The 27,972-nt window shown below is 51.6% G+C and overlaps 2 protein-coding genes and 1 long non-coding RNA gene across 3 annotated transcripts in view; 2 read left to right on the forward strand and 1 right to left on the reverse strand.

Moving 5' to 3' along the window:
• Positions 1-4,232, forward strand: part of HHIPL1 (HHIP like 1) — a 31,086-nt gene extending 26,854 nt beyond the window's left edge. Inside the window, exons 8-9 of the mRNA XM_007987803.3 lie at positions 119-201; positions 2,648-4,232. Of these exons, the coding sequence (XP_007985994.1) occupies positions 119-201; positions 2,648-3,183 (619 nt within the window). The 3' untranslated portion in view covers positions 3,184-4,232. The remainder of the gene's footprint in view (positions 1-118; positions 202-2,647) is intronic.
• A 1,757-nt stretch (positions 4,233-5,989) lies between these two features.
• Positions 5,990-11,390, reverse strand: LOC140710138 (uncharacterized). The gene is made up of 2 exons (XR_012091049.1): positions 11,024-11,390; positions 5,990-7,726 (listed from the first exon to the last, which is right to left on the reverse strand). It is a non-coding gene; the product is annotated as an uncharacterized lncRNA (long non-coding RNA).
• Positions 11,391-11,797: 407 nt separating this feature from the next.
• Positions 11,798-27,972, forward strand: part of CYP46A1 (cytochrome P450 family 46 subfamily A member 1) — a 43,427-nt gene continuing 27,252 nt past the window's right edge. Inside the window, exons 1-5 of the mRNA XM_007987804.3 lie at positions 11,798-12,031; positions 18,553-18,633; positions 19,251-19,332; positions 27,128-27,201; positions 27,682-27,768. Of these exons, the coding sequence (XP_007985995.1) occupies positions 11,913-12,031; positions 18,553-18,633; positions 19,251-19,332; positions 27,128-27,201; positions 27,682-27,768 (443 nt within the window). The 5' untranslated portion in view covers positions 11,798-11,912. The remainder of the gene's footprint in view (positions 12,032-18,552; positions 18,634-19,250; positions 19,333-27,127; positions 27,202-27,681; positions 27,769-27,972) is intronic.

Consider the following 27,972-nt stretch of genomic DNA (forward strand, 5'->3'; position numbering starts at 1 on the left):
GCCGCCTGTTACTATCGTTGCTGTTCACGCCTGCCTCACCGCAGGGGAAAGGCAATGGCACGGGGCATCCTCAGGATGGGCTCCCAGGGTGAGATAACCTCCTGTGTGTCATTGGCAGGCGGGCACCACCTGGCAAGTGTCAGATCCAGCCTGCTCAGGTGAAGATCAGAAGCCGCCTCATCCCCTTTGTGCCCAAAGAAAGTAAGTGCCCGCCAGTGGGACACTGAGGGTGGGGGGAGAGATCCCACAGCCCACAACGGCTGCCTTTCCAGCCAGACGCGGGTCTTACCAGCTGGACCTAGATGTCCCTCTTCAGCCCCTGTGCCTAGCACTGTGCCTGGCACACATTAGATATGGTGGTAAGGTGGATGGGACTTTTACTGAACTGGGTCTTGCTTGATTGGTCACAATTCCTTAAACCAAGAGAGAAATAGCTAGTGCCAGGCAAGGCATGCTCTGAGTTCTTGGGAGGGACAGAGAAAGAGGATGTATCTGTGTGTAAGCGAGGGAGACTGGAAGGATTATTTGTGGGAGGGGTTGGCATGTGGGCTGGGCCTTCATAGATTGTTGACAAGCCTGATGAGGAGAGATGGCAGAGCAGGGCCACCACAAATGACTGCCCATGGGGCCTGGGGCTAGGGGGAAGGGGATGCCCCAAGTTGGGGCTGTTCCCCTGGGCCAAGTTACGTGGGAACAAAGACCCCGTGTTGCCAGGTCTTCCAGTTCTTCAGAGAAGCAGAAAATCCCCCCATCCACTCATTCACCACGGACACATGCCCTGCCCTGGGGATACAGCACACGGTGGACACTGCGGTCCTCGCCTTCTAAGCCTGTTAGGTACAACCTCCCAATTCAAAGTGTTAGCAACTAGTTCAGAATTTTAAAAATCACTCTGTGGGCCAAGGAAAATATTTCAGCAGGCCAAGTGGGCTCAGCAGGCCACCCATTGGCAGACTGGGTGTGTGTGGGGGTGGGGAGGGCAAGGAGAGAGGGAGGCTAGGCACCTGGGCAGAAGAGGTACCCGGGGTAGAAGGGGAAGGGTCTGAGCTCAGTGATTTTGGAAGTGAGTTCTGGTCGCAGTTGGTTTCAGGGCTTGGTGAGTTTTCCATTTATTCATTCAGCAGTTTCTGGCACTTTTGTTAGTTACTGGCTCCACGCTGGATGCTGGAGCCACAGTGAGAAGTCAGACCAGGCCCTGTTCTGGCTGGGACAGACAGAGATGTCATTTACTGTCCCAGGCCTTGTGATTGAAGTGTGTGCCAGGTACCGTGAGGACCCCCCCCAGAACAGTGGAGACTGGGGTGGGGGGTAAGGGTTCCTGGAGTCTGAAAAGAAGAGGAAGGGTACACCAATGGGGGGATGCCCTAAGGGGGATGGCACCTAGGGGAATGGCACTGAGGGGGGTGCAGAGTGGGGGATGCACCCGGGAGGGGGTTGCACGGGGGGGTGCACCTGGGGGAGTGCACTGAGGGGGTTGGCACCAAGAGGGAGGTTCACTCAGGGATGCACTGACGGGGGTGGCAGTGCAGGTGGAGGGAACAGCGAGAGCCACAGTGGGAGAGGTGAGGCAGCCTGAGGAGCAGGAGGTGTGGGCCAGGGGCCAGGGTGCAGGGACAGGGAGCACCTTGCCCATGTCACGGTGCTCCAGGCCCTGGCCTGTGCTTGGCCTTGTGCTGAGAAGCCCTTTGTCAGCTCCCTCTCAGTGGTTTTCAAAGTGGGACTGGCTGAGGTGGGGCCGGATTAAAGAGGTCTGGCCCGGTGGTCCCAGGACCCTCCCCATGGTAACTGAACAGTCTTGGGCTGTCACACATGGCAGGGCCCAGTGCCTGGCACTGCACTGACGTGGAGTAGGGCTGGGCACAGCAAAGTGGAGATTGAGGTCTATTCCTGTGGCTGACCTGGGCCAAGCGTGTCCCCACATTCTGCAGGGACAAAGGGAATCACCTGCCTCAGCTCCCTAGCACTGACTGCACACAGGCTCTGTGGTGGGGTATAGGGGCTCTGCCTTGTTCCCCAGCCAGACAACCAGAGCACCCCCGTCGTACCCGCTGTGACAGGTGCCAACCTTGGGAGTGAGGAGGAGAGATTTACCCTGACCCCAGGGATCCCTGTGTGCGTCCCATTCCCAGCCTGCTGGCCACTGGCCACCATAGACCTGCAGCAATTTTTACCCATCTGTGGGCCTCAGCTTCTTCACCCTCACAACCAAGGCCTGGAGGAAGAAACGGTGACTTGCTCTTAGAAGACTTCCCAGACACTCCTTCCTTTCCATTGCCTTCCTGAGTTCTGTAGTGCCAGGGGCTGGCTCCCCCGCCCAACCTGGGGACTCCTAGGAAGGCCGGGCTTGGGGTAGGGAGACAGAGCAACAGCAGACTGGCACAAAGCAGTTACAAGTGTTTGCTGCATGACTGAAAAATCCCCTGGCGCTTGAGTCCAGGCTGGCATCTTGCTGGGTCCAGGTGACCTGGGAAGCACCACTGGGAGCACAGGCGGCATCCCATCTTCTGGGTGTGAGTGCAGGGCAGACCCAGGACATTCTTCCCTGAGTCCGCCCTCTCCGCACAGGTTGTAGGGCAGCATAGGGAGGGCAGCAGGGCTGGACAGGGGCTCCTGGATCCCTCTGATGGCATACTCTTCCTCTGCGCAGAGTTCATCCCGAAGACACGGAGCACCGCGCGGCCTACAGCGCGGGCGCCCACCCGGGCGCCCCGGCGCAGGCGCCCCACGGTAGCTCCGCCCCCTCCCACCCCGCGGCCAGCGCGGCCCACCCAGCAGCCAGGGAGCCGCAGGGGCGGCGGGCGCCGGCGGGGGCGGCTGAACTCGGCGAACCGGGCGTTCCGGGATGGTGAGGTGCGCCTGGTGCGGCCCGCGGGCCTGAGCTCCGGCAGCGGGCGCGTGGAGGTGTTCGTGGGCGGACGCTGGGGCACCGTGTGCGACGACTCCTGGAACATCAACGGCGCCGCCGTCGTGTGTCGCCAGCTGGGGTTTGCCTACGCCGTGCGCGCCGTCAAGAGCGCCGAGTTCGGCCAGGGCGGCTCGCTGCCCATTCTGCTGGACAATGTGCGTTGCGCGGGCTGGGAGCGCAACCTGCTGGAGTGCCAGCACAACGGCGTGGGCACCCATAACTGCGAGCACGACGAGGATGCGGGCGTCGTGTGCAGCCACCAGAACCCCGACCTGTAGGCAACACGCCGCTGCCCCCAGGCCATCCCGCCGGCGGGGAAGCCTGGCAGCGGCCGCTCCGCCCTGTGTGCGCCCGGCGGGTGCACACGCTTTCTAGGGTGAAGGGGGTGCGGGTGTGTGCTGTCCCGGGGACCCGTGTGAGGCGCTGCAGTGCATGTGTGTCCTCCGCAGACCCAAGGCAGAAGTGTGTGTTGGCGGGGGTGTGGGCTCTGGGAGTGCATGGTCCATCCTGGGCCGGAGGAGTTCCTTTCTTACCTCCAAGCATTCTAGACACCAGCAGGAACACGGCCCGGCTGTGGGACCCTGAGGAGGAAGGGCAGCCAGGCTTCGAGGACGGACATGGCCCCTGGCTTTGCTAACAGAGGCACAGCTGGCAGACTGAGGGCGGTGGGGAAAACCAGGCTTGTCCTGCCCACAGCTGGTATGGAAGGTGCCAGAACATCCGGAGGGTGGCCTGAGGAATGTGGCCCAGAGAGCATGGCCTGGTACCTGCCCCCGCCCCTTGACCCCCACAGTCAGAGGCGCTGGAAAGAACCGGAAGGCACCCAGTGGGGAAGGGAAAGCCTTCTGGAGGCTGGGAGCAGGGTGAGCTGCAGGCCTGGGGCCCCACTGGAGGGGCAGGTTGCGTGGAGGAGCCAGCACCTGCTCAGGGAGGGTGGCTGGGAGGACTCGATGACCTCCAAGGCCGTGTGCTGGAGAAGCCACTCAGCAGCATACCCAGCCCTTGCGAGTGCTCCTGGGATGGCGCCAGCCTCCTCCAACCCTGAGGCCTGATTCTCTCTTGCTCTCGGGGCAGGAGCCACCCACACTAGCTGGGCAGAGCTTTCACCCTGACCCTCCAGTGAGTGGGTGGGCCTCCACTACTTTCAAAGCTGTGTTTGGGCTCTGGGGCCACCTCTGTCCTTTCCATCCCCATCCCTGCTCAGTGTAAACCCAGGAGACCTGATTCCTCCAGCCCTACCTCGGGGCTGACCAGGCTGGGGGTTCCGTGAGACTACTGACACTTTTTCACCCAGGGCTATGCCAACAATGTGGCTGTTTACACACCACTCTCCTGCCTCCTCTCTGACCTGCGCCTGTGTGGGAGCCAGGGTGGGAACCAGGAGAAAGGGGTGAGGCCTGCCACCTCCCACCTGCATCACAGGTGGAAGCTCCTTTGCTCCAGGGATGCTCGGCCCTGGCTCTGTGCCGGGCCGCAGAGGGGCACTAAGTGTGACTACGCTCAGCCTCGGACAGGAGCATGGGTGGGGGTGGGTAAGCTGATGAGTCACCAGGCAGTGAGGACAGGACGTGGCCCATGTCGGGGGTTGGAAGAGATCTGGGTGGGGCACCCAAACCCAGCCGGGGGGGAAGGCTTTGGGGAGGTAGTGATGCTGTGCCAAGTTCTGGGAACTGGCACCAGGGGTGGCCGGGCAGGCACATGGGTCAGGCACGAGTCTGGCAGGGTCTCCTAGCCGCTAGTATAGGGTCTCCTAGCCGCTAGTATAGGATCCTGGGCTGCAGCAGAAAGCTTTAGGGTCACTCTCTTGTACTCCTCATACTCAGTGCTTTACAGAAGGGGAAACTGAGGCACACAGCAGTTAGATATCTTGGGGCACCAAGCCAGGGAAGGGAGAAGCCAAGTTTGAATACAGCAGCTTAGTCTAGAGCCCCTACACCCTAACCACTACCCCAGCTCCACTATGCCTGCAGAGAGGGGTGTGCTGGGGCTCCTGCCTGGTGTGGGGGTGCCAGCCTGGCTGGGAAGCAGCTGTTGGGGATACCTGGGGGCTCCTTTTGCCTGGCATGTGGCCCTGCTGCTGGCCTCCTGCTCCTCTCGGGCCTCCAGCAGCCTAGGGGTGGTTGAGTGGGCGTCTTCCCAGGATGCAGGGGAGTTCTGAACTGTGATACAGGGGGTGTTAGGAGATAACAGGCCATTAGTGACCATCCCGGCTGAATTCCTCACTGTGCAGATGGGGATAGCAGGGCCATTAGTGACCATCCCAGCCAAATTCCTCATTGTACAGATGGGGAAGTGAGCTCAGGGAGCCTGAGTGTCCCAGGCCTGTTGCCAGATGAAGCCATGCTGAGACTGGAGGCCAGGGAGGGTGCAGCAAGCCTTGAGGCCCTCAAGAATGCAGCCAAACCAGGGCCCTGCTCGCCTGGCTCCAGAAGCTGTTTTGCTCAGAGATGGATTAGGAGGGTTGGCAAAGGGAGCTCTGGGTATGGCCTCAGGCCCTCCAATACTTCTCTGGGCAGTTTGGGCTTTGGCCGTGAGTCCTCCAGTCCAGGTGCTCTCCCTCCCCAACCTCCAACTCATCACCTCTCAGGCCCCAAACTAGGCCTGGGCTAGGCTGTCGCCTGACTCCTGGGGACTGACTCCATGGTCCCCAGGTCAGTGGTCCCCAACCTTTTTGGCATCAGGGACAGGTTTCATGTAAGACAATTTTTCCATGGATGGGGATTGGGGGGATGGTTTCAGGACGAAATGTCCCACCTCAGATCATCAGGCATTAGATTCTCATAAGGAGTTCACAGCCTAGATCCCTCGCATGCACAGTTCACAGTATGTTCGTATGCGGATCTAATGCTGCTGCTGATCTGACAGGAGGCAGACCTCAGGTGGGAATGCTTGCTCCCCACACTACCCTCCCCCACTGCCGCTCACCTCCTGCTGTGTGGCCTGGTTCCTAATAGGCTGCCCATCAGTACTGGTCCTTGGCCCAGGGTTTGGGGACCCTTGCCCTAAGTAGTAATAAGAGTGGACAGCTGTTATACGTAAATACTTGTTCCCCAGTGCTGGAAAGAAATAGCACTAGAACATAAATTTAATTCTTTCAACAAGGCAATTTTACTTTCTGCAGAAAGGGTGCTCATCACAGATGGAACAATGGCGAAAGCACACCTGAACAAAGGAGGGAAGCAATTTTTAGCCCTTATGCAGTTTGTCCCTGCTACTGTGTCCTGTGTCCATTGGCTTGAGCCAGACCGCACAATCTAAACTAAAACCCGATTGGCTGTTTAAAACTTTTCTAAATAGGTAAAAGTAATGGAAGGATAAAGGGAAAGAGGAAGTTGCTTAAGAAAGGACTTAGAAAAGTAATAATATTCCCAAATAAGGAAGGGGCCTAGGGTGCGAGCTGGGACGTGCCTGCAAGCACATCCATCACAGATATTTTGGTAAAAATACAAGGACATAGAATGTACTATGTGCCTGTGAGCATGTCTAACAGTTACATAGGATAGGGCTTAACAAAGAGTTATTAGCATAAAGCAAGGAGGCTTGAAGGAAGTTTGTCTTTAAAATAAACTATTCTTTTTTTTTCTTTTTTATTATACTTTAAGTTCTAGGGTACATGTGCACAACATGCAGGTTTGTTATATACGTATACATGTGCCATGTTGGTGTACTGCACCCGTTAACTCTTCATTTACATTAGGTATATCTCCTAATGCTATCCCTCCCCACTCCCCCAACCCCAAAACAGGCCCGGGTGTGTGATGTTCCCCTTCCTGTGTCCAAGTGTTCTCAATGTTCAATTCCCACCTATGAGTGAGAACATGCGGTGTTTGGTTTTCTGTTCTTAGAAACTATTATTTCTAACACTTATGATTTATTCTTTAACAAGAAGGGAAACTTGGAAGAGGAACTTTTACTTTCTACAGCAGCTGACCTCTGCTGAGCGCTTACTGCATGCCACGCACTGCTCTGAAAGTTTAACATACTATTCACTCATGTAATCCTCATATTAATGCACATTTACTCACGTGGAAGCCGAGTCCCAGGGCATTTGTCACTTACCAAATATCACACAGCCAAAATTTGAATTTGAGCCCAGGCAGTCCAGCTCTGGGACCCCGCTGTGGGCCTCCCTGCTGGGCATTGAAAGTCACCCCCACCCCACCGGGACACAAGTTCAGAAAAGGGCAGAGCTGGCTCCCTGTCTAGTGCTTCTTTCACTCCACCACCTACAGCTGGCCACTGAGGGAGCATTCAGAAGTGACTCTGTCCCCAGGGACTCCAATCTTGCCTTAAAGTCCTCCAGGGCCTCTGGGGATGGGGGCTGGTCTGGGCACAGCCTTCACCCTTACCCCCTCTAATCCAACCTCTAGTCAATAGCCAGGGTTAGATTCCCAGAGAGGGGCTGCCCCCCAGTGCCACACAGCTTAATTCTGGAGCTTCAGGGTCAATGCTGCAGGGGTGGCCCAGTGTCCAGGACTGTGTTCAAGGCATCAGCCAGAGGTTACAACACCCCAGGCCCTAGACTGAGCCTAGGGGTCCCCATGGTTATACCTTAGAAATGTTTGGGAGGTTCAAGGAAGCTGGAAACCGGGTTCCAGTCCTGGCTCTGTGCCTGAGTCTCATCGCAAAACAGAGGTCACCAGAAGGATTATTGGATGAAAAATGAGGTAGCATTGCAGATGTGCATGGCACGTACACTCCAGGTTGCTTCCTGGACAGAAAGCTCAATCCAAGGCTGGTGGCATCCATGCTGGCAGCAGTCAACTGTCTACGACAGAGTGAGGAAGGGCATGCCACGTGAAGGACCAGCATCAGAATGACCTGGGAAGAAACACAATAGCAGGAGAAAGAGCTCTTTCAGCCTAACATGTAGAACCCAAGTCTTTCTTGTGCGGCATCTGTCCCCTCTCCCCTCCTCCCCCACTGAGAACTAGCTTTTACTGAGCACTTATTACACGCCAGCTACGTCAGGTGTGTCAGCTCATTTAATCTTGACAACAGCTCCATGAGACACCCTCAATATCACTGCCCCTGTTTTCCAGATGAAGGGACAGATTCCTAGGGCGTTATGTAAGTGGTCCCCAGGGTTTTAGAGGCAGGTTTGCACCAAGGCCCATTCTCCCAGAGCCGGATCCTTCTCCTTCCCTGGGATACTGCACCTCCACCCTGCCAGGCCACCCATGTAAAGGCAGTCAATTCAGAGCCACCTCTTATGCCTGCATCTCCCCCAACAATTCCTGCTGGGAAACCACTCCCCGTATGGTGTCATCTATATTGGTGGTTTTCAAGCTTGAGAAGAATCAAGTTCTACAGGGCTGCTTAAAACACAGGTTGCTGGGTCCTGTCTCTCAGAGTTTTTGACTGAGTCTTGGTTGAGAAGTTGCCATTCTAGAAGCTCCTGGGTAATGCTAATGCTCCTGTTCTAGGGGCCATAGTCATTGTCCATACTGGTGCTATCCAATAGAAACATAATGTGAGCCAAATAGGTCATTTAATGCTAGTAGCCATGTTAAAAAAGTAAACCAGGTAAAATTAATTTTAATAATATATTTTATTTTACTCAACATATTCAAAATATTATCATTTTAACAGGTGACCCATATATCAATGACTTTTTTTGGAGGGGGACAGGGTCTGGCTCTGTCACCCAGGCTGGAGTGCAGTGGTCCCATCACTGCTCACTGAAGCCTCAAACTCCCAGGCTCAAGTGATCCCTCCACCTCAGCCTCCTGAGTAGCTGAGACCACAGGCATATGCCACCATGTCAAGCCAGTTTTTTTTTTTTTCATTTTTTTAGAGAAGGGGTCTCCCTATGTTGCCCAGGCTGGTCTTGAACTACTGTTCTCAAGAGATCTATTGCCTCCACCTCCCAAAGTGCTGGGATTACAGTTGCGAGCCACTGTGCCCGGTGACCTTTTTTTCCCATTCTTTTTTTGTATTAATCTGAGATCTGGTGTGTATCTTACACATAGCACATCTCAGTTGGACTAGCCACATTTCAAGTACCGGATAGCCACATGTGGCCAATGGCTGCCACACTGAATAGCTTACTCCAGACCCTCCAGTGAAGGAGCAGGTGGTTGGCCACGTCTTCCAGGCAGTGCCTCCTGCTGGTGGCTAGCAGGGCTGCCCACCCAGGAAAAGGGCCTTCAGCCATGGGACCTGAAGCCTTGGTGTGCAGCCTGTGTTCCCTTACCTGATCGCAGGATAGCTGGGAGCATCAAATGAGGTGGTGATGGGACAGCTGTGTGCTTGGTGCCTATGGAGAGGGGAGACTGATGGCTCACAGATGGGGACACAGACTGCTCTGGAAGTGCTACTCCTGGGGTAAGCCATGGTCATGTTGGGCCAGAGCTCAGTGGTGCTGCCTGATGTGTCAGAGAACATGTATGCCCACTCCTCTCCTTAGCTGTATTTGGAGAGGTTCACCCTGACCACTGCGCCCTGATGCTGCTCTACACCTGCTTTCTGTGGGCTTCCAGGCTGGCCTGGAGCTGTTCAGGACCAGGCTCTTCCATCAAGGAACTGTGACAGTAGGTCGTCAGGCAGACATGAGCAAGGCAGGAGAGGGCCCTCCTCCAACCAGGAATGTCAAGTGACCATCAGGTGATGGTCAGGCAGTTGATAAAACTGCTTCTCTAAAATAATTGGTCGCAGCCAGTGCCAGGAAGAGGCAGTCTCCCAACAGATAGAAACACCTGAAGCTGGTGATCGGCCTCCTGGTATCTCAGGAGCTGGGCGAGTGGGCTCAAGCATGCACACTAAGGCAAAAGGGCAGCGATAAACTGGTAGATGACCTTCCTCTAGGAACACCGGTAAGGGAAAAACACCTCAAATGAGCGTGCGCATAACTTCAGTAAACACAACTGTGCATTCGGCCCCTCCCAGGTGCTGACAGGCCACCGCGCATGCAGACAGCCCGCCCCAAGGGAGGAATCAGGGGAGAAGAGAGATGCAACCCCCCGGAAGCATGCCAATCTACAAAACCCCAAGTCAAAGGTCAAGCCACGCACTTGACTCTCTCAAGTCACCTGTTTGGCCCTCTTCTAAGTATACTTTACTTCCTTTCATTTCTGCTCTAAAACTTTTAAATAAATGTTCACTCCTGCTCTAAAACTTGCCTCTCACTCTACCTTATGCCCCTCAGTAGAATTCTTTCTTCTGAGGAGGCAAGAACTTAGGCTGCTGCAGACCCATATGGATTCGCTGCTGCTAACAGAATCATTGTTCCAGGGGTCCAGAGAGACAAGGCAAGAGAAATTCCTCTCCAGACAGTGCGATGCATTGTGTAATCTCAGGGAGCCGTTCCACAAACTGGATACTAAATGTGGTGCGGTCACATTTCTTTTCTAGCTAACTACCCCAACCCACCTTCCAGCGCGCAGGAATCCACACCCTCCTTCTTGCAGCCTCATCCTGCCTCCAAACTGCCCCCAAGCCCTGGAGCTTTCACAGCCGACAGGGGACTTGGTGGCCCCATTCCACACCTCACCCCAGCAGGGCCAGCCTGAGTTACCCGGTGCGCCTGCGGCTGCTTGTCACCGCCGCCACACGGGGGCGCCGTGGCAAGCCAACTTCCCCGAGTCCAACTGGAAGGACGGGCCAGGCGTCGGGGAGATGGACGCCCTGCTGCCCACCTGTCCAGGCTGCGGTGGCCCCGGGGGGCAGAAATCCCGCCTCCTCCGTGCTGGGCACGGCTCTTAAGGCTTGGCCCTCTCCGTCGCCCCTCAGCCCACACACCCCTAACAGCCATGTCCCATGTCCCTGGCGGGGACTGTCCCTGGCTGTACCTGGGAAAGCGGTACAAAGGTCCCCTTAGTTTTCCAACCCCCAACCTCTCCAGGACTGGCTCAAGCGTGGGGCAGGGGCATTGCCTCTTCTCAGAAACCCAGCACCAGCTACACTCCCTGGGCACCTCCCTCCAGCCCGGGGACCTTTACCTGGGCTAGGAGTGGGACACACCTGGCCGTCCCCAGTCACGGCTTTCACGCTGGGTGGCCCCTCGGGATAGGAATTGGGAACTAAAACGCCCAGAGTTGGCCTCATCATCATACGGGATGGGTAAGGAGACGTGCGTTACAACAGAGAGGGAAGCCCTGATCATTATTTCGAAAATACCTTCTCCGCTACCCTCGCCTCCCCGGCACACTTCCCGCTTTCCCTGGAGGGCGGACCCAGATTTTCATCCCTCCAACTCCTTCGGACCGTAGGCGCCCGAGTCTCTGGGAGAGCAGCCTCCGGCCACGCCGTGCGCACAGGCGTCCTTGGGTCCCGCGGGATCCTGCCACCAGCCCGTGGGCCCCGCTGGCGAACCACGGGCGCTAGATGCGGACTATCCGGGCGGAAGAGGCGCCCCGGGACAACTGGAGAACAACTTTGGGGGTCTGGGGTTCCAAGGAGAAGTTTGGGAACAGTTGGCGTCATGCGGACTTCTGCAGGCTGGGATGGGGCTTCCGGGCAGGTTTTGGGGAGAAAGGAAGGGGCCTAAGACCGCGCGCGGAAAGATGCCGTTATTTGGCGGCGCCGAAGTGGGCGGAGCCAGCCAGCAGGACTTCGCGCCGCCGCCGGGCCAGAGCGAGGGGGATCGGCGTTGCCAGGGACAACGCGTTCTGGGCGGAGCTGCTGCTGGGGCGGACCTGAGTCTGAGGAGGTGGGGGCGGAGCCTGGGGGGCTGAGCCAGAAGCGGAGTTGTGATTGGTGAAGACTACATGCTCGGGGCGGGGCCCGGGCTGGGGCCGTGTGGAGGTTGGGGCGGAGCTTTGGGGGGCGGGGCGGGGCGGGGGAGGGCCCCGAGCTCCGGAGCCGGAGGCGGAGACGTGGTTGGCGGGGACGGTGCGCCCTGGGAGGGGTCGGAGTCAGCGGGGGCGGAGCCGAGCGGGCGGGGAGGGTGCTGGGTCGCGCCGGGCCTGGGGCCGAGGCGGCGCGCGGCGCTGACAGCTGAGTCGGCTCGCGGCCTCCCGGCCCCCTCGGCGCCCGGCCCGACCCTGGCCTGGCTTGCCCCGGAGCCATGAGCCCCGGGCTGCTGCTGCTCGGCAGCGCCGTCCTGCTCGCCTTCGGCCTCTGCTGCACCTTCGTGCACCGCGCTCGCAGCCGCTACGAGCACATCCCCGGGCCGCCGCGGCCCAGGTGAGCGGGGCTGGGGGCGGGGCCTGGCTGGGGCGCTGGAACTGGGGACCGGGGGACCGCGTCTAAGCCGGCGTCCAGGCCGGGGGTCCGGCCTCGCCTTGTGCGCGCGGCCGTTGGGAGACGGCGGCCCGGAGAGGGGCGCTAACTATTCTTAGTAACAAATTACTCACAGCCGCAGCAGCTGCTGGGCGCCCACCGCGCACAGCTGGGCCCCACAAACGTGATGTCAGCGACAGCCCTCTCAGGTAGGCGCTATTGTTACCCCATCGTTCAGATGAGGAGACTGAGGCGCGCAGAGGCGAAGTCACCTGCCCAAGGTCACACGGTTGGTAAGCCTAGATTTAAGCCCAGGTCAGCCTGCCTCCAAAGTGGGTGCTGTTAACTTTGAGACTTGTACAGGGTCAGCCTGGATTGGAGCACGCTGTACTTCAGTCATGATTCCTTTTGTTTGTATTTCTGTTCTGGGACACCCCATTTGTCTTCTCCTTAGTACTTACAATTCCATTCTTGGTCCCCACCCCCACGCAACTTACACCCCCCGCAACTTGCCACCACCCCCCCCAAGCTTAGCTTTGTGAAGCTTAAATTAAATGTGTCATTTCTCTGCTCCAAGGGCTTCCCATCACTTGACAACTAAATGCAGCTCTAAATTAAGTCGGCTGCATGGCCCGCGAGGCCCCTGCTGAGCTCTCCGAACCCACTCTCCTCCTTGCTCTTCCCTCTTGCTTTCTCACTACTGCCCCCAGCCTTTCTCCTCCCAACCCCCCCTTCCCCCCCGCAGCTTCCCTCCCCCAGGGTCCTTTTCTCAAGCCTGGGCCTGGCGGGCTTCTTCCTCTGCTCCTCTCAAACAGGCCTCGCCGAGCACCTTGTGTAAAGACCACCCAGCCCCAGACTTCTCAGGGGCCATCACCTCTGAAGTTACCTTCTTTCCACCTGTTGACTGTCTGTTCACTTGTTGACTGTCTGTCTCCCACTCTAGAATGTGAGCCCCGGGAGGACAGGGACACTCGGTGTTCGCTTGTGTATCCCCAGTGCCTGGCATGTTACAGAAGCTCAATAAATATTTGTTGAATGAATGAATAAACAATGGTATTAGACACACTTTTTAAAATCCCAGGACATGAATGTTCTAGAAGGCACCCTTCTCCAGCACAAGCCAGATGTATTGGCATTAGAAGCCTGAATCTCTGCTTGATGGGTTCAGGAAAGATCTCTGTGGCTGGTGACATAGGGAGACAACTGTTCTCCCTGCTGGCTCTTCGCCCTTCTGGTGCTTTCTCTCTTCTTGCTTAGCTCCTCTGCCTTCTACCTTACCTGGATGGTTCTTCCCCCCAGCCTTCCAGGTTTGGCTTCAATGCTAACTCCGCTGGGAGGTTCCTCCTGCTCCCCCCAAAATATTATGTTCATTTTATAAACCCTGAAGTCACTGTAATTTTCCTTTACAGCATAATGTTAATTGGGTAATTATTTGTGCAAGCTCTTGTTAAATGTCTGTCTTTTCCATGGGCCCCTGTCTGTCTCAGTCACTACTGCGTCCCTGACATGTAGCAGCACACGGTACATGCATAGTAGACACTTGATCAATAGCGATTCAAGGTTGAATGGTGGAAATCTCCCATAAGTTCTGTGATGTACACTATCACCCTCGCAAGTTTTCAGATCAGTCATCAGCACTTAGAATTGAATGAGTTTGGTGCTTGTTCTGATAAGTTTCATCGTTACTTGGTCTTCTCATAAACTCAGATGACCTGTTCTGGTCTCTGTGTCTTGAGAAAGCAGAACTTTATCTTTAAAAAATTGAAATGTAACTTGCCTTCCATAAAATTTATTCCTAAATGTATGATTCAGTGTTTTTTAGTATATTCACAGCACTGTGCAGCCATCGCCATCAATTTCAGAACTGTTTTGTCACCCCAGAAAGAAACCCTGTACCCATTAGGCATCACTCCTCATTTTCCCCCACCCCTCACAGCCCTACAATCATTCATCTGCTTTCTATCTCTATGGATTTGCCTATTCAGGACATTTCATATAAATGGAATCACACAATATGTGGCCTTTTGTGTCTGGCATCTTTCACTTAGTATAATGTTTCAGAAGTTCATTCATGTGGTAGCATGTGTCCTTACTGCTTTCCTTTTTATGGCTAAATTCTTCCCAAATCTTATACCACAAAGCCTACATGTGACCTGAGTGTGTGGGGTGCGGAGGGAGGAGTGGGAGGAAGATGAATATAATCATGATTGGGCTCTGTATTCTAAGGAGGTGAAGTGAACAATGCATATATAAAAAGATTTTGGATTAAAAATTGGTTAGTGGTCAAATATAAAACTGCACTAAATGAAAGTTCTGGAACCTCTTCTAGCAGAAACCCGATGCCTTGGGATTAAAAGCCTGGATCTTTAAACTATGATTGGCGACACTGTGGTTGACTAGAGATCTGTGTGTTGAGTCCCCAGTAGTGGCATTTGTGCCTGGGTACCCTATGACTTTGCCAGCTGGCAGGCAAGGAACCCTCTCGCTGCAAGAGGCAACTCTTCATCCTCCTCATGCTGCAGGAGGCCCTCCCTGAGTGCTTCTCCTCTGTGCTTTTCTTACCACATCCTGCTGCATGGATCCGTGTAACAGCTGAAAACTCAGACCCCCACACTCAGATCCCACACAAACACTTGTAGCTTCTTTATTTCTCTGTCACTGTTCTAACTTTCCTCATCAGCCCCTACTCTCCTGGTAATGTGGGAGTGGATGTAAACTTGACAATGAAAGGTCTCTCTCTCCCAATTTTTATTTATTTGGGGATAAATTGACTCCTGGACAGTGTTGGTTCTACTCCTAGTTGCCCAGTTGCTGGGGTGAGGCTGTTCAACAAGGAGCAGGGTGGCCAACCATGGGGGAGCCCCACAGCTGGCTCTGGCAGGTGCTGCATCTGATGGGCTTTGGGTGCCCAACTGAGCACTCACCACCCTGCCCCTCTGGCATGAGCCACAATCATGGCCCCTCACCCTCACACTCCTCCACTACTGCAGCATTCCCTTCATCCCTCTGGGTGACTTCACCGTGGGCTCTCCAGATGGCCTCTGCTCTTTTCACTGGCCAAGGCTTTCTCTGCTCACAGGAGAGCTTGGGTCCCCACTCAGCCAATCGTGGTGTTGCTGGAAACTGGATGTGCTGGGAGGTGTGCGGGGGCGGGCGGTGGGGGGTTGCCTCTCCTCTCTCCCAGGGCTGCTCTGCCATGTCCAGTCTATCACCAGGGACATGCCAAGTGGGCTTCTGCCTGCCAAGATGCTGAGCAACAAGTCCGCATGTCTGGCCATGGTGTCAGCCTTACCTGCTTGTTTCTAACATCTGGGTCTTCCTGCTCTGTTGTTGCCTCCCCAGCGCCCCCTGCAGGTGTCAGAAGGAATGGGGGAATGGGTTTTTGTTCCCTTTCTTGCTGGGCCATGGGGACCCCACCCCTCTCTGTGCCCTCTGTCTTCCTGAGATGGCACTCACCTTCCTTCCCATGTGGCACGGACCCCCAGGGGTTAGAGTGGAAGCTCTGGGCTCAGACTCTGTCCTCACTTAAGTGACTAAAAACTGAGAACATTCCCCCAGAATGTGAGCTTTGGGAAGTGAGAGCAAGGACACTAGATTACTCTGGAAATACATCCAGGCACGTGTGATGTCCACAGCCCATCTTCCGGTAAGTTCAAGGCCACTCACCTGGTGTGAGCCTCCACTGCAGGCAGGCGGCCACCCTGCACTTCCTTCCCCAGGGCGTTTATTCGCCTACTCTCCCTTCCTGCTTCAGTCCCCATCACCTCCCCCTCCATCCGCACTCCCAGCTTTTATTCTTGCCTCCTACTTCCCTGAGCAAAGGGAGCAGCCGGTGAGTTTCCTTCCTGGGCTCCACTGAGCAGCTGCCCACCTCCCGCCCCAGGCCCACGCGTACCTTCCAGCTGTTCCGGGAGGGTAGCCCAGGCCAACCTGCCCCCTCTGCTCAGCAACCCTGTCCCAGGAGCACCCCCCTCCACTCCCCCCCCCACCATCAGTGCTCTTCCTCCTCTTCTACATCATCCCCATTTTTATATAATATGCAAAAATTCAAAGCTTGGAACAAAACCCTTTCCTTCACCCTCACATTCCCCTGCAGCTGCCGCCCCCTGTGGTAACCCACCTGGCTGACTGCCTGTCTTTGGGCCTCTCCTTTCTCCCCTCTGGTTCTCTCTGCCCCATACCTCTCCACCAAACTTGCTGGGGACCAGGTTCCCGGTGATCTCCATGTTGTCGAACCCGGCCATTAGCCCTGGATCCTCATCTGACCTGGCCCCCAGCAGCCTGGGCAGAGCGGATTTCCCCTCCGCCTTGTCCTGCATCCTCCCCTGGCTTCTTACCCACTCTCCTGGCTCTCCTCCCTCCTCCCTAGCGCTCCCACTCAGGGCACTTGGCTGGCTGTCCCTATGCTCCCAGCCTCTCAGTGATGGCTCAGTTCTTGGTCCTCTTCTCTGTCTGCATCCATTCCCTTGTGGCCTCATCCAGTCACTGGGCTGGAAATGCCACTTTTCTGCTGTGGGCTCTCAAATGTATGTCTCTGGCCTACAGCCCTTCCCCGGGTTCCAGATCTGAGTGTCTAACTTCCTGCTCAAGAGTCCACCACAAACTTTACTGGTCCCGAGCCAAGCTCCTAATTTCATCTGCTTGTCTGAGATTGAGATGATCCTGAGATAAGAAATGAAGTGTAAGTAGTTTAGGAGGTGGGGGATGATCCCAGGTTGAGCAGTAGGAGGAAGGGAGTGGTTAAAGAAGATAAACAAACCAATAAAACAAGTTACCTCTTGGGAAAACTGAGGTGCAATTCCCTGGGAACCCTGGGGACTTGTGTACAGCACATGCCCAAAGCTATCCCGGAAGTGGAGGGGCTGAGGTCATTGGTGGAGGGCTTCTCGAAGTGGGTTCATCTCCTGTGGGCAGAGCCAGAGACAGCCCTGGCAAATTGCAGGGGGTGGGCACAGTGGCTCTGCCACCCCAACCAGCTCCTCCTCATCTTGGTAGATGTCGGCTCCATCCATTCTTCCAGCAGCTCAGGCCAAAAGCCCAGAGTCATCCTCATATCCCCATAGCCAAACGGCACGTTTCAGTGCTCAGCCTCACAGTGCATTCAGAATCTGATCCCTTCTTATTGTTGCCTGTGCTGCCCTGCTCTGTTCTGAGCCCTCGTCACCTCTCCTAGTCCCTCCCTGTCACTAGTATCCCTGCTTCCTCCCCTACCCTGGTTACTCGCTGCAGTCCTGCAAAACAATCCATTCAAACCCAAGTCAGAGCCCATCTCTGCTCTGCTCAAAACCCTCCAGTGGACCCCAGCTCACCAAAGTCAAGGCAAAAATCTGGACCACAGCCCACAAGGCTCTACGTGACCTGCCCCCAGTCTTGGTGACCCCACCTTGTACTCTGTTTCCCTCAAGTACTCTGCCTGAGCCACACTGTCCAAGCACACTCTGACCTCAGGACCTTGGCACCTGCTGTTCGCATTGCCTGGAAGGCTCTTCTCCCGCTTCTTGCAGGTCTCATCTCACAAACCACCCTCTTAGAGGGATATTCCTTGCCCTGCCTGTGTTAACCCATTTATGCCTGAGGTTACAGTTTTTTTGAATTTGAAAAATCAGACCTTGGCGATGACCTTGAGCAGTAGGACATACATAACTTCCACAAGCTTAGCATTCCAATAATGGAACACCAGGCAGAAATGGGTTTTACACAGACACCCACACACTTATTCCTCAGCACTTCCTCTTCCCCATACTCTGTTCTCTTTTTCTCCTATCACCCTTGGACATTGTCTTTATTTGTTTATTTACTCTCCGTCTCTCCCTGGGAGAATGTGATTTTGTTGTCACCCATTGGGGATGCTGCAGTGAGCTTGGTAGGAATAAAGTCATACAGGAGACTTGGTAGGAATAAAGTCATTCCAGGAGTCATGGGCCCCCTGGAATGAGCTTCAGGATGACACTGCACTGGCTTGTTTACAAGTTGGTGAACATAGCAGATTTATATGACCAAACCATCCCTTGCTGAGAAGGGCTTTGGGGAGCCCTGGTACCAGCTGTGCAATTGTGGGTAAATGACTTCACCCTTCCATCTCGGCTGTCCTATATAATATGGTTAATAACAGATTGATCAGCCATATGGGGAGGTTGGAGGGGTGAAGCCTAGCATGGTGCCCAGCATGGTCAGTATTGGGGAATATCTGAGGTGATTCCACACGATATTATTGAGTCCTTTCTATCTGCCAGCCCCCAACTTCTGTGCCAGGGAGACAGGAAAAAAACCCTGTTTCTTCTCCAAGGGGGTGTTTGGAGCTGGTCAGACCTGGGTTTGCATCCTGTCTTCATTCTTACGGCCTGGTGTCCCTGAGTCAGTGCTGTAACCTCCCCATGCCTCGGTCCTCCTGTCTGTGGAGTGGGCCTAGTAATAAGATCTTGTGGGGAAGGGACCGTTCTTTCCTGTCGAATGCTGGTAAGCCTAATGTTTCCCATTTCTTCTAGTTTCCTTCTAGGACACCTCCCCTGCTTTTGGAAAAAGGATGAGGTTGGTGGCCGTGTGCTCCAAGATGTGTTTTTGGATTGGTGGGTTCTCATTTGTCACTTGTTGCCCTTACTCCAGGTTCCCTTGGGGCAGCTCCCCCAACCCAATCCAGCACACAGACTCCCAGCCTCACCTTCCCCTAGACCAGGTTACTCCCAGCCTCAGCAGTTCTTCCCCTGAGTGGAGGCGGGTGAGACTGGCTTGGAAGCCGTGCTCTGCCATTCACCCACTGCAGGACCTTAGACCAGCCGTCAGAAGCTCTCTGAGCCTCAGTTTCCTCATCTGTAAACTGGTTGGGGGGTGTGACTAGGTAAGAGTCATTGTTTGGTGTGACACTTTTTTACATTGTTCAAAGCACTTTCAAAGATGCAAATAATTCGATTCCCAGGACAACCTTTTGGGACAATCAAAGAAGGGGTGTTTCCAACCCTATTCCATGGCTGTGGAAACTGAGGCCTGGTGGGGGATGTGACTTGGCAAGTGAGCAACAGGGCAGAGCCTTGCCCCCAGGGCTCCTGGGCCCCAGCACAGCACTCTTTTGGTCGCCCTCACTGAGCACCTTCTGGGACGGGACACATCTGTTTCTCTGCTGGGCGGGGTTGGTGATAGTCATACCTCAGTTGGTTGACAGTTTCCTTCGGGTCACTTTGGTTTCCAGGGCTAAGAAGTATGGACCTGTTGTGCGGGTCAACGTCTTCCACAAAACCTCAGTCATCATCACGAGTCCCGAGTCGGTTAAGGTAGGAGGCAGAGTGGTTTCCATGAGGGAGTTCCCTGCCTTTCCTTGGGTTGGGGGAGTGAAGCCAGGTCCCAGAGACTTTGGAGGAATGTTCCAGAGCCAGGCACATTTTGGCTGGTTTCCCAAAGATCCAGAAGGGAATGGCATCTTTCCCTCTAAGCACCCACCGCTTGGGGACTCTTGCAAGCATTGCTGTTTGATGTGGGGAGTAGATGGGGACCTTGCTGTCCCCATTTGGGTTGGAAGTTTTGCCCAACTGGTGCACACATGTATAGTTTGCCTCTCTTTGCCTCAGTTCCTTCATCTGTGAGGTGGGAATTATAACCCTAACTCCAGGGCTGTGATGAGTTAAAAATTGATCAATTTATTTAACAAATAAAATGTCAAAACATCCTTAAATAGTGCTTACTATGTACTTTTTTATGCACTTCACAATTAGTGACTCATTTAATCCTCATAGGAGTAGGGACTCTTATTAGTCCTTTGGCCAACATGGTGAAACCCTGTCTCTACTAAAAATACAAAAATTAGCTGGGCATGGTGGCAGGTGCCTGTAATCCCAGCTACTCGGGAGGCTGAGGCAGGAGAATCAGTTGAACCCAGGAGGTGGAGGTTGCAGTGAGCAGAGATCGCACCATGGCACTCCAGCCTGGATGACAAAAGTGAAACTCCATCTCAAAAAAAAAGGGCCAAGCACAGTGGCTCACGCCTGTAATCCCATCACTTTGGGAGGCCGAGGCAGGTGGATCACCTGAGGTCAGGAGTTCGAGACCAGCCTGGCCAACGTGATGAAACCCCATCTCTACTAAAAATACAAAAATTAGCTGGGCGTCGTGATGCATGCCTGTAATCCCATCTACTTGGGAGGCTGAGGCAGGAGACTTGCTTGAACCCGGGAGGTGGATGTTGCAGTGAGCCAAGACTGCACCACTGCACTCCAGCCTGGGCAACAAGAATGAAACTATATCTCAAAAAAAAATTGATATAATACTCAAAAAAAAAAAAAAAAAAAAAAAGACAGCTTAACATTCCTAGCTACTTGGGAGGCTGAGGCAGGAGAATCACTTGAACCCGAGAGGCGTTCCCACAGCACTCCTGCCTGGGTGGCAGAGTGAGACTCCATCTCCAAAAAATAGATAAAAAAAAAAAAAAGAAATGAAATGAGGAAACCAAGGCAGGTGATATTATCTATCATGTCTGCCATGAAGGTTCTAAGAATGGGCTTCTGCTATGGAGTTAGCAGAAGTGGGCTCAACTCTGGACTCTGCCACCAACTGGCTGTGGGACCTTGGACATGTTGCTTCATCATTCTGGGCCTCCATTTCCTCATCTGTGAAATAGGGGTGGTGCCTCTGTTACAGGGTGGTTGTAAGAATAGAACTAAAATAATATAAATGAGCCATCTAGCCCCTGCCTGGCACACAGTGATTGCTCAATAAACAATGATGCATTTTTTTCTTACTGTGGGTGCGCAGCAGACATGTGGGGCAATTCTCTGCAACGGAGGGTGGCTGTAGTGACTCTGAGAGGGATAAAATACAACTTAGGTTCAAGACCAGGAGACAGGTTGAATGAATAACCAGGAATCTCTAGTAGAATGTTAAACATGATTTTTCATAAAAAATTTAATTTTAAACATAGACACAGTTTAAGACTTGCTACCAAAAAGCATGCATGAAGACTTTTGTGATGCTTAATGAGAAAAGAAGTTTAAAGGTATATATTGATATAGTGAATTATACTGATTGATATTCAAATGTTAAACCAACCTTGCATTCCTGGTCATGATAAATTATCTTTTAATTACTGTTAGATTCAATTTACTAATATTTTGTGAAGAGTTTTTGTTTCTATGTTTATTTGATTCTTGTAATGTCTTTGACTAGTTTTGATATCAGGTTAATACTGACCTCATAGGATAAGTTGGGAAGTAATAACTTCCTCCTCTATTTTTTGTAAAAGTTTGTATGGGAGTGATGTTATTTCTTCTTTTAGTATTTGATAGAATTCACCAGTGAAGTCATGTGGGCCTGGAGTTTTCTTTGAGGGAAATTTTAATTTTTTTTAAGTTACAAATTTAATTTTTTTACATTGTATATTTTAAAGTTTAAATTGTGATAAAATGTACATAACAAAATTTACCATTTTTAGGTGTAGAGTTCAGCAGCATTAAAGACATTCACATTGTTGTACATCCATCACTGCCATCCATCTCTAGAACTTTTTCTTTTTCTTTTTCTTTTTTTTTTTGAGACGGAGTTTCACTCTTGTTGCCCAGGCTGGAGTGCAATGGTGCGATCTCGGCTCACCTCTACCTCCACCTCCTGGGTTCAAGTGATTCTTCTGCCTCAGCCTCCCAAGTAGCTGGGAATACAGGCATGAGCCACCACCCTGGCTAATTTTGTATTTTTAGTAGACACAGGGTTTCTCCATATTGGTCAGGCTGGTCTTGAACTCCCGACCTCAGGTGACCCACCCACCTCAGCCTCCCAAAGTGCTGGGATTACAAGCATGAGCCATCGTGCCTGGCCATCTCCAGAACTTTTTCATCTTCCCTAACTGAAACTCTGTATCCATTAAACAATAACTCCCCATTTCCCGCCCCCCAGACCCTGGAAACCACTATTCTGCCTTCTGTCTCTGTGAATTGGACTACTCTATGTGCTTCATATAGGTGTAATCATATGGCATTTGTCCTTTTGCATCTGACTTATTTCATTTAGCATAATGTTTTCAAAGTTAATTAATCTTGTAGCATGTTTCAGGATTTCCTTCTCTAGTTGACATATGGCATTCAGATTTTGTGTTTTCTTGAGTTTGATAATTCATGTATTTCAGGAGATTTGTTCACTTCACATAATTGCTTAAATTATTGGCACAAAGTTCTTCATAAGATTTTCTTCTTTTTTTTTTTGTCTGTAGGATCTGTGATACGTTCCCTCTCTCATACCTGAGGTAGTGATTTGGGTTTTCTTTTTTTTTTGATCAGTTCACCAAAAGGTTTATCAATTTTATTCATTTTTCCAAAGAAGTAGCTTTTGGTTTTATTGGTTTTCTTCATTGTTTGTCTGTCTTCTATTTCAATGATTTCTCCTCCTCTTTTTTTTTTTTTTTTTTTTTTTTTTTTGAGTTGGAGTCTTGCTGTCACCCAGGCTGGAGTGCAGTGGCATGATGTCAGCTTACTACAACCTCTGCCTCCCAGGTTCAAGTGATTCACCTACCTCAGCCTCCCGACTAGCTGGGATTACAGGTGCCCACCACTGCACCCAGCTAATTTTAATTTTTTTAGTAGAGATGGGGTTTCACCATGTTGGCCAGGCTGGTCTCGAACTCCTGGACTCAAGTGATTCACCTGCCTCAGCCTCCTAAAGTGTTGGGATTACAGGCGTGAGCCACCACCCCCAGCCAATTTCTCCTTTTTCTTATTTCCTTTCTGTATTCACTTTGGGTTTAATTTGTTCTTGTTCTGATTTTTAGGATGGAGTTTAAACAGTTGATTTCTGTTCTGTTTAAACATTTTTTCTATTCTAATGTAAGCATTCAGAGCCATACATTTCCTTCTAAGCACTGCTTTAGCACAAATTTACCACAAATTTTGATGTTTTATTTTCATTTGGTTCAAAATATTTTCTAATTTCCCTTGTGATTTATTCTTTGAACTATGGATTATTTGGATATATGTTATTTAATTTTTAAATATTAGGAAATATTCTAGATATCTTTCTGTTATTGATTTCTAATTTAATTCTGTAAAGTCAGAGAGAATACTCATTATCATGATTTCAGTCCTTTTAAATTAATTGAAATTTGTTTTATGGCCCAGCATATGGTTCATCAAAGTGAATGTTAACGAACCCTTAAAAAGAGTGTGTATTGTGTTATTGTTGAATAAACAGTTTTAGAAATGTCGATTAGGTCAATTTGGTCAATAGTGTTATTCAAATCTTTTAAATCCTTTCTAATTTTCTGTCTACTTGTTCTAGTGGCAGGGCAAGGAATGTTGAACCCTTCATAATCATAGATTTATTTATTTCTACTTTCAGTTCTATTAATTTTGCTTCCTGTATTTTGAAGTTATGTTATCAGGTGTGTACACGTTTAGGATGGATTTGTCTTTATGATGAATTGACTCTTTTATCCTTAGAAATGTTCGTCTTTATTCTTAATAACATTCTTTACTCCAAGTATATTTTGTATACTTTAAGCCATTCCAGCTTTATTATTATTATTATTCTTTTGAGAAGGAGTTTTGCTCCTGTTGCCCAGGCTGGAGTGCAATGGCGTGATCTTGGCTCACTGCAACGTCCGCCTCCCAGGTTCAAGCAATTCTCCTGCCTCAGCCTCCCAACTAGCTAGGACTACAGGTGCCCACCACCATACCCAGCTAATTTTTGTATTTTTAGTAGAGATGGAGTTTCACCATGTTGGCCAGTCTGGTCTTGAATTCCTGACCTCAAGTGATCTGCCCACCTCAGCCTTTCAACGTGCTGGGATTGCAGGCATGAGCCACTGTGCCCAGCCTCCATTCCAGCTTTCTTATGCTTAGTGTTGCATGGTATATCTTTTTCTATTATATTACTTTTAACCTATCTGCATTTTTATATTTAAAGTGGGTTTCTTATAGATAGCACACAGTTGATTCTTGCTGTTTTATACAGTCTGACAATCTCTGCCTTTAATTAGAGTGCTTAGGTCGTTTACATTTACTGTAATTATTGATATGACTGTGTTTAAATCTACCGTGTTACTGTTTGTCCCACCTGTTGTTTGTTCCCTATTCCTCCTTTCCTGCCTTCTTTTGGATTAAGTATGTTTTAGTATTCTGTTTCATCTCTACTATTGTCTTATTGATTGATTGATTGAGACAGGATCTCACTCTGTTCCCCAGGTTTCATAGCTCATCACAGCCTCAAACTCCTGGTCTCAAGCAATCCTCCCACCTCAGCCTCCCGAGTAGCTGGGACTACCACCATGCCCAGCTAACCACTGTTATCTTATTGGTTCCTTTTCTCTCTTCCTTAGTGGTTTTCATAGGGTTTATAATTTCATCTTTAACTTATATAAATATATCTTCAAATAATATTATACCACTTCATCTCTGTCTACTGTTAAGATTTTTCTCTTTATCACTGATATCAGTAATTGATTATGATCTGCCTTGGTGTACTTTATTTGCTGTACTTTTCTTTGTGTTAATTCTATTTGGGATCCTTTCACTTTCTTAGATATGTGGGTTCCATGATCATATTAGTAATAGATGTTTTATAGTTCTTATCTACTAGTTCTATCATTCCATTATCTGGGCCTAGGTATAGGTCATAATATCCTGCTTTGTGACATGTCTAATGATTTTTTATTGGATACTGGACATTGTGAATTTTATACTTTTGAGCACTAGATTTTGTTATATTCCTTTAAAGATTGTTTGACTTCATTCTGAGAGATGATAAAGTTACTTGCAGATCAGTTTGATCCTTTCCAGGCTTGCTTTAAGGCTTTTATAAGGGTGGGTCTAGAGTAGACTTTTACTTGAGAGCTAGTTTAGCCCCACTGCTAAGGAGTGACCTTTCTGGGGCCTCTACTGAAGGTCTTGTGTCTGAGGTTTGTCTATTCTGGGTAGTGGAAACTTGAATAATTATTGGCCCCGTGTAAGCTCTGAGAATTCTTCAGTCTGTAGTCACCCAGTAATTCTTCTTTCCCCAGCAGTTGTTTTGGCCAGTCTTCTGAAGTTCCACCCTACATTTGCATAGATTGGTATATATCCGAAGACCCAAGGGACCCCATGCAGATTGCTGTGTAGGAGCTCTTTCTATGCATAGCTTCTCCCTGGTACTTTGTCCTACTAATTCTGGCCTCCTTTGGTCTGCCTAGCCTCTGATCTCTGTCTATTCAACTTGGCACGTCTGCTGGACTGCATTTAGGTCTTTTCTCTTTGTGCTGCTGTCCTGGAATTGCCTCTGGGTAGAAAGCTGGGTAATCGTAGGTCATAGGTCTCCCATTTTTCCCCTCCTTCTCTTGAGGTTCACAATCCTGCACTGCCTGTTGTCCAGTGTCTGAAAGCAGACATTTCATACATTTCCCAGGTTTTCTGGTTGTTTATGGCACAAGGGCAAGTCCTTAGCAGTTTCTCCTTCCTGGGTGGAAGTGTGCCATTAGCGTATGTGTGACCAGAGGAAGCAGCAAGGCACTGGGGGTTCCCTGTGCATCCCTCACATCCCACAATTTATGTCACCAGGCCATCACAGGATCCCCAGCCTCTGGAACAGCAGGCCATGGGAGTGCCTGGTTGTGAGGGGTCACCTGGTCAGACCCTGACTGAGGCTACTCTGCCTTAATGGTAGGGATCTTCAGTTCAATCTAAGAATGGCTCACTTAGACTTCAGGTAACTCTAGGGTATTTGAGAGGGGCCTGTAAAGTGGGCATTTACTGTCACAGTCTTCCTCTTGGTGGGACAGAACTTGGGTTACAAATGACAGTGTTTGGGGTACATTTGAGGTCCCTGGAATGTGGTTCATGACACAAAGTCAGCCACTTGTGGGGCTTCCTTTCAGCTGAAACATCGATGTTAGACTCCCAGGAGCTAATCTCAGAGAAGCTAGCAGCACGCGGGTTAACTGATAGTTGAGTCATCCTCTTACTGCTTCCCAGCACCCACAGGATAAAGCAGTAGCTCAGAGAGCAGGCCTCTGGGCTCTGGGCCCTGCCACCCCTGCAGCCCCTTCCCACTCATGCACCTCTGCCTGAATGTTCCAGGGGACCTGTGCTCCCTTGGTCTGGATCATAGCCATTTCTTCCCTCTCTCCACAGCAAATTGCCTGGATTCAAATCCTGTGTCTACCATTTACTATGTGTGTAACCTTGGGTCAGTTTTAAACCTCAGTTTCTCCATGTGTGTGTAAGATGAGCATAAAAACAATACCTGCAGCCAGGCGTGGTGGCTCACGCCTGTAATCTCAGCAATTTGGGTTGACTGGGCATTGAGTGAATTGCAGGGTGCAGCTGTGCACCTGGCATTTATTGAGCACCTACTGTGTGCCGGGCACCATTCTTAGCACTTCTCATGTAGAACTGACACTCTTCACAACAAACTTGCCAGGCAGGAACTCTTCTTATATCCATCTAAGATGAGGAAACTGAGGGGCAGAGGTGAGTAACTCATCCAGGGTCCCAGAGTTAGCACGTGATGCAGCAGGGATGCTGAGCCCAGATCCAAATTGAAGCTAGCTGACTACACAGCCCATGCTGTTAACCACTGGGCAATCCTGCCTCAAGAGCTGTTGGCTAATGTTACTATTGTTACCATCCAGCTCTTGGTGAGGTAAGTTGAGTTTTCCTCCAGGGAGTCTTCATTGACTGCCCGGGTGGAGTGCATGCTAGCAATATTAAATTTGTGCCGAGTGTCTTCCTGTGTCCCAGAAGCCCTTCCTCTCCCAGAAGGGCTTCTCCCTTCTCACTCTGGTTTCAGAGCAGCATTTGCCTTTTCCTGTTTTGCTGCTCTGGAAGGTGACACGGTACGGGGTTCCAAGTGTGACATTGGAGTGAGCAAGCCCTCCCCACACTCCCTGACTGTACGTCCATAGGAAAATTACTTCGCCCCTCTGTGCTGCATTTTCCCCATCCCCACACGGCTGATGTTACCTGAAGATAGAGAGGATTGTGTGGGATCATGCATGGGAAGTGGGCACACTGCGGCTGGGACTCAGTCAATGGTGATTATTCTGGACATGTCTCAGAAGAGCATTTTGCAGCTACTCACGGGTGCATGAGACTATGTTGGTTTTTTGGGGATATTTAGAAGTTCCTGATGTCAACCAAGTACAACAAGGACTCCAAGATGTACCGTGCGCTCCAGACTGTGTTTGGTGAGAGGTAAGGAGGCGTGGTGGAAGGCCTGGGTGGGAGGTCAGGAGAGCCCTGCTGTGAACGAGGGCCAGTGTGGTCCAGAATGTGGGGTGTAGAATTGAGCCTGAGGCCCTGGCTGCCAGGCATGTGATGAGTGCCCCGTAAACAGTGGCCCCACTCTTGTCACGAGCACTTTCCTCCTTCTCCCCCAACCTCCAGATGGCAGGGAATGTAGAGGCCACTGAGGTTGGCCTCACAATCATCCTGTTCCTTTTTAAGTTATTTTTAAAATTCCAGTAAAACTGACATAACATTCACCATTTTCCCCGCCTTAGAGGGTACAGTCTAGTGGAATTCAGTACATTCACAATGTGGCGCAACCATTGCCACCACCTGGCTCCAAAACCATTTCCTCATCCCAAAATGTGACCCCAAGCCCATCACGCAGTCACTCCCCACCCCCCACTCCCCACCCTCTTTCCTGTATCAAGTGTGTGTCTCCTGCAGACTCTTCGGCCAAGGCTTGGTGTCCGAATGCAACTATGAGCGTTGGCACAAGCAGCGGAGAGTCATAGACCTGGCCTTCAGCCGGAGGTGAGTGTGGCCGGAGGCTCCGTGGCTCCTGCCTGTCTAGAGGCAGTGGGGACTGTTGAAGCGTAGGTGGGCCTTGGGGAGGGAAGTGTCCACCCAAGGGGGCCTCACTCAGCTGAAGGGAGAGAAGGAAAAGGGGAAAGACAGAGTGTTAACAGTCAAAAGGGAGAGAGAGAGACAGGCTGACCCAGTGGGGATGAATGAGGC

The sequence above is a fragment of the Chlorocebus sabaeus genome, chromosome 24 (assembly GCF_047675955.1).
Source record: "Chlorocebus sabaeus isolate Y175 chromosome 24, mChlSab1.0.hap1, whole genome shotgun sequence".
NCBI classification, from domain to species: domain Eukaryota; kingdom Metazoa; phylum Chordata; class Mammalia; order Primates; family Cercopithecidae; genus Chlorocebus; species Chlorocebus sabaeus.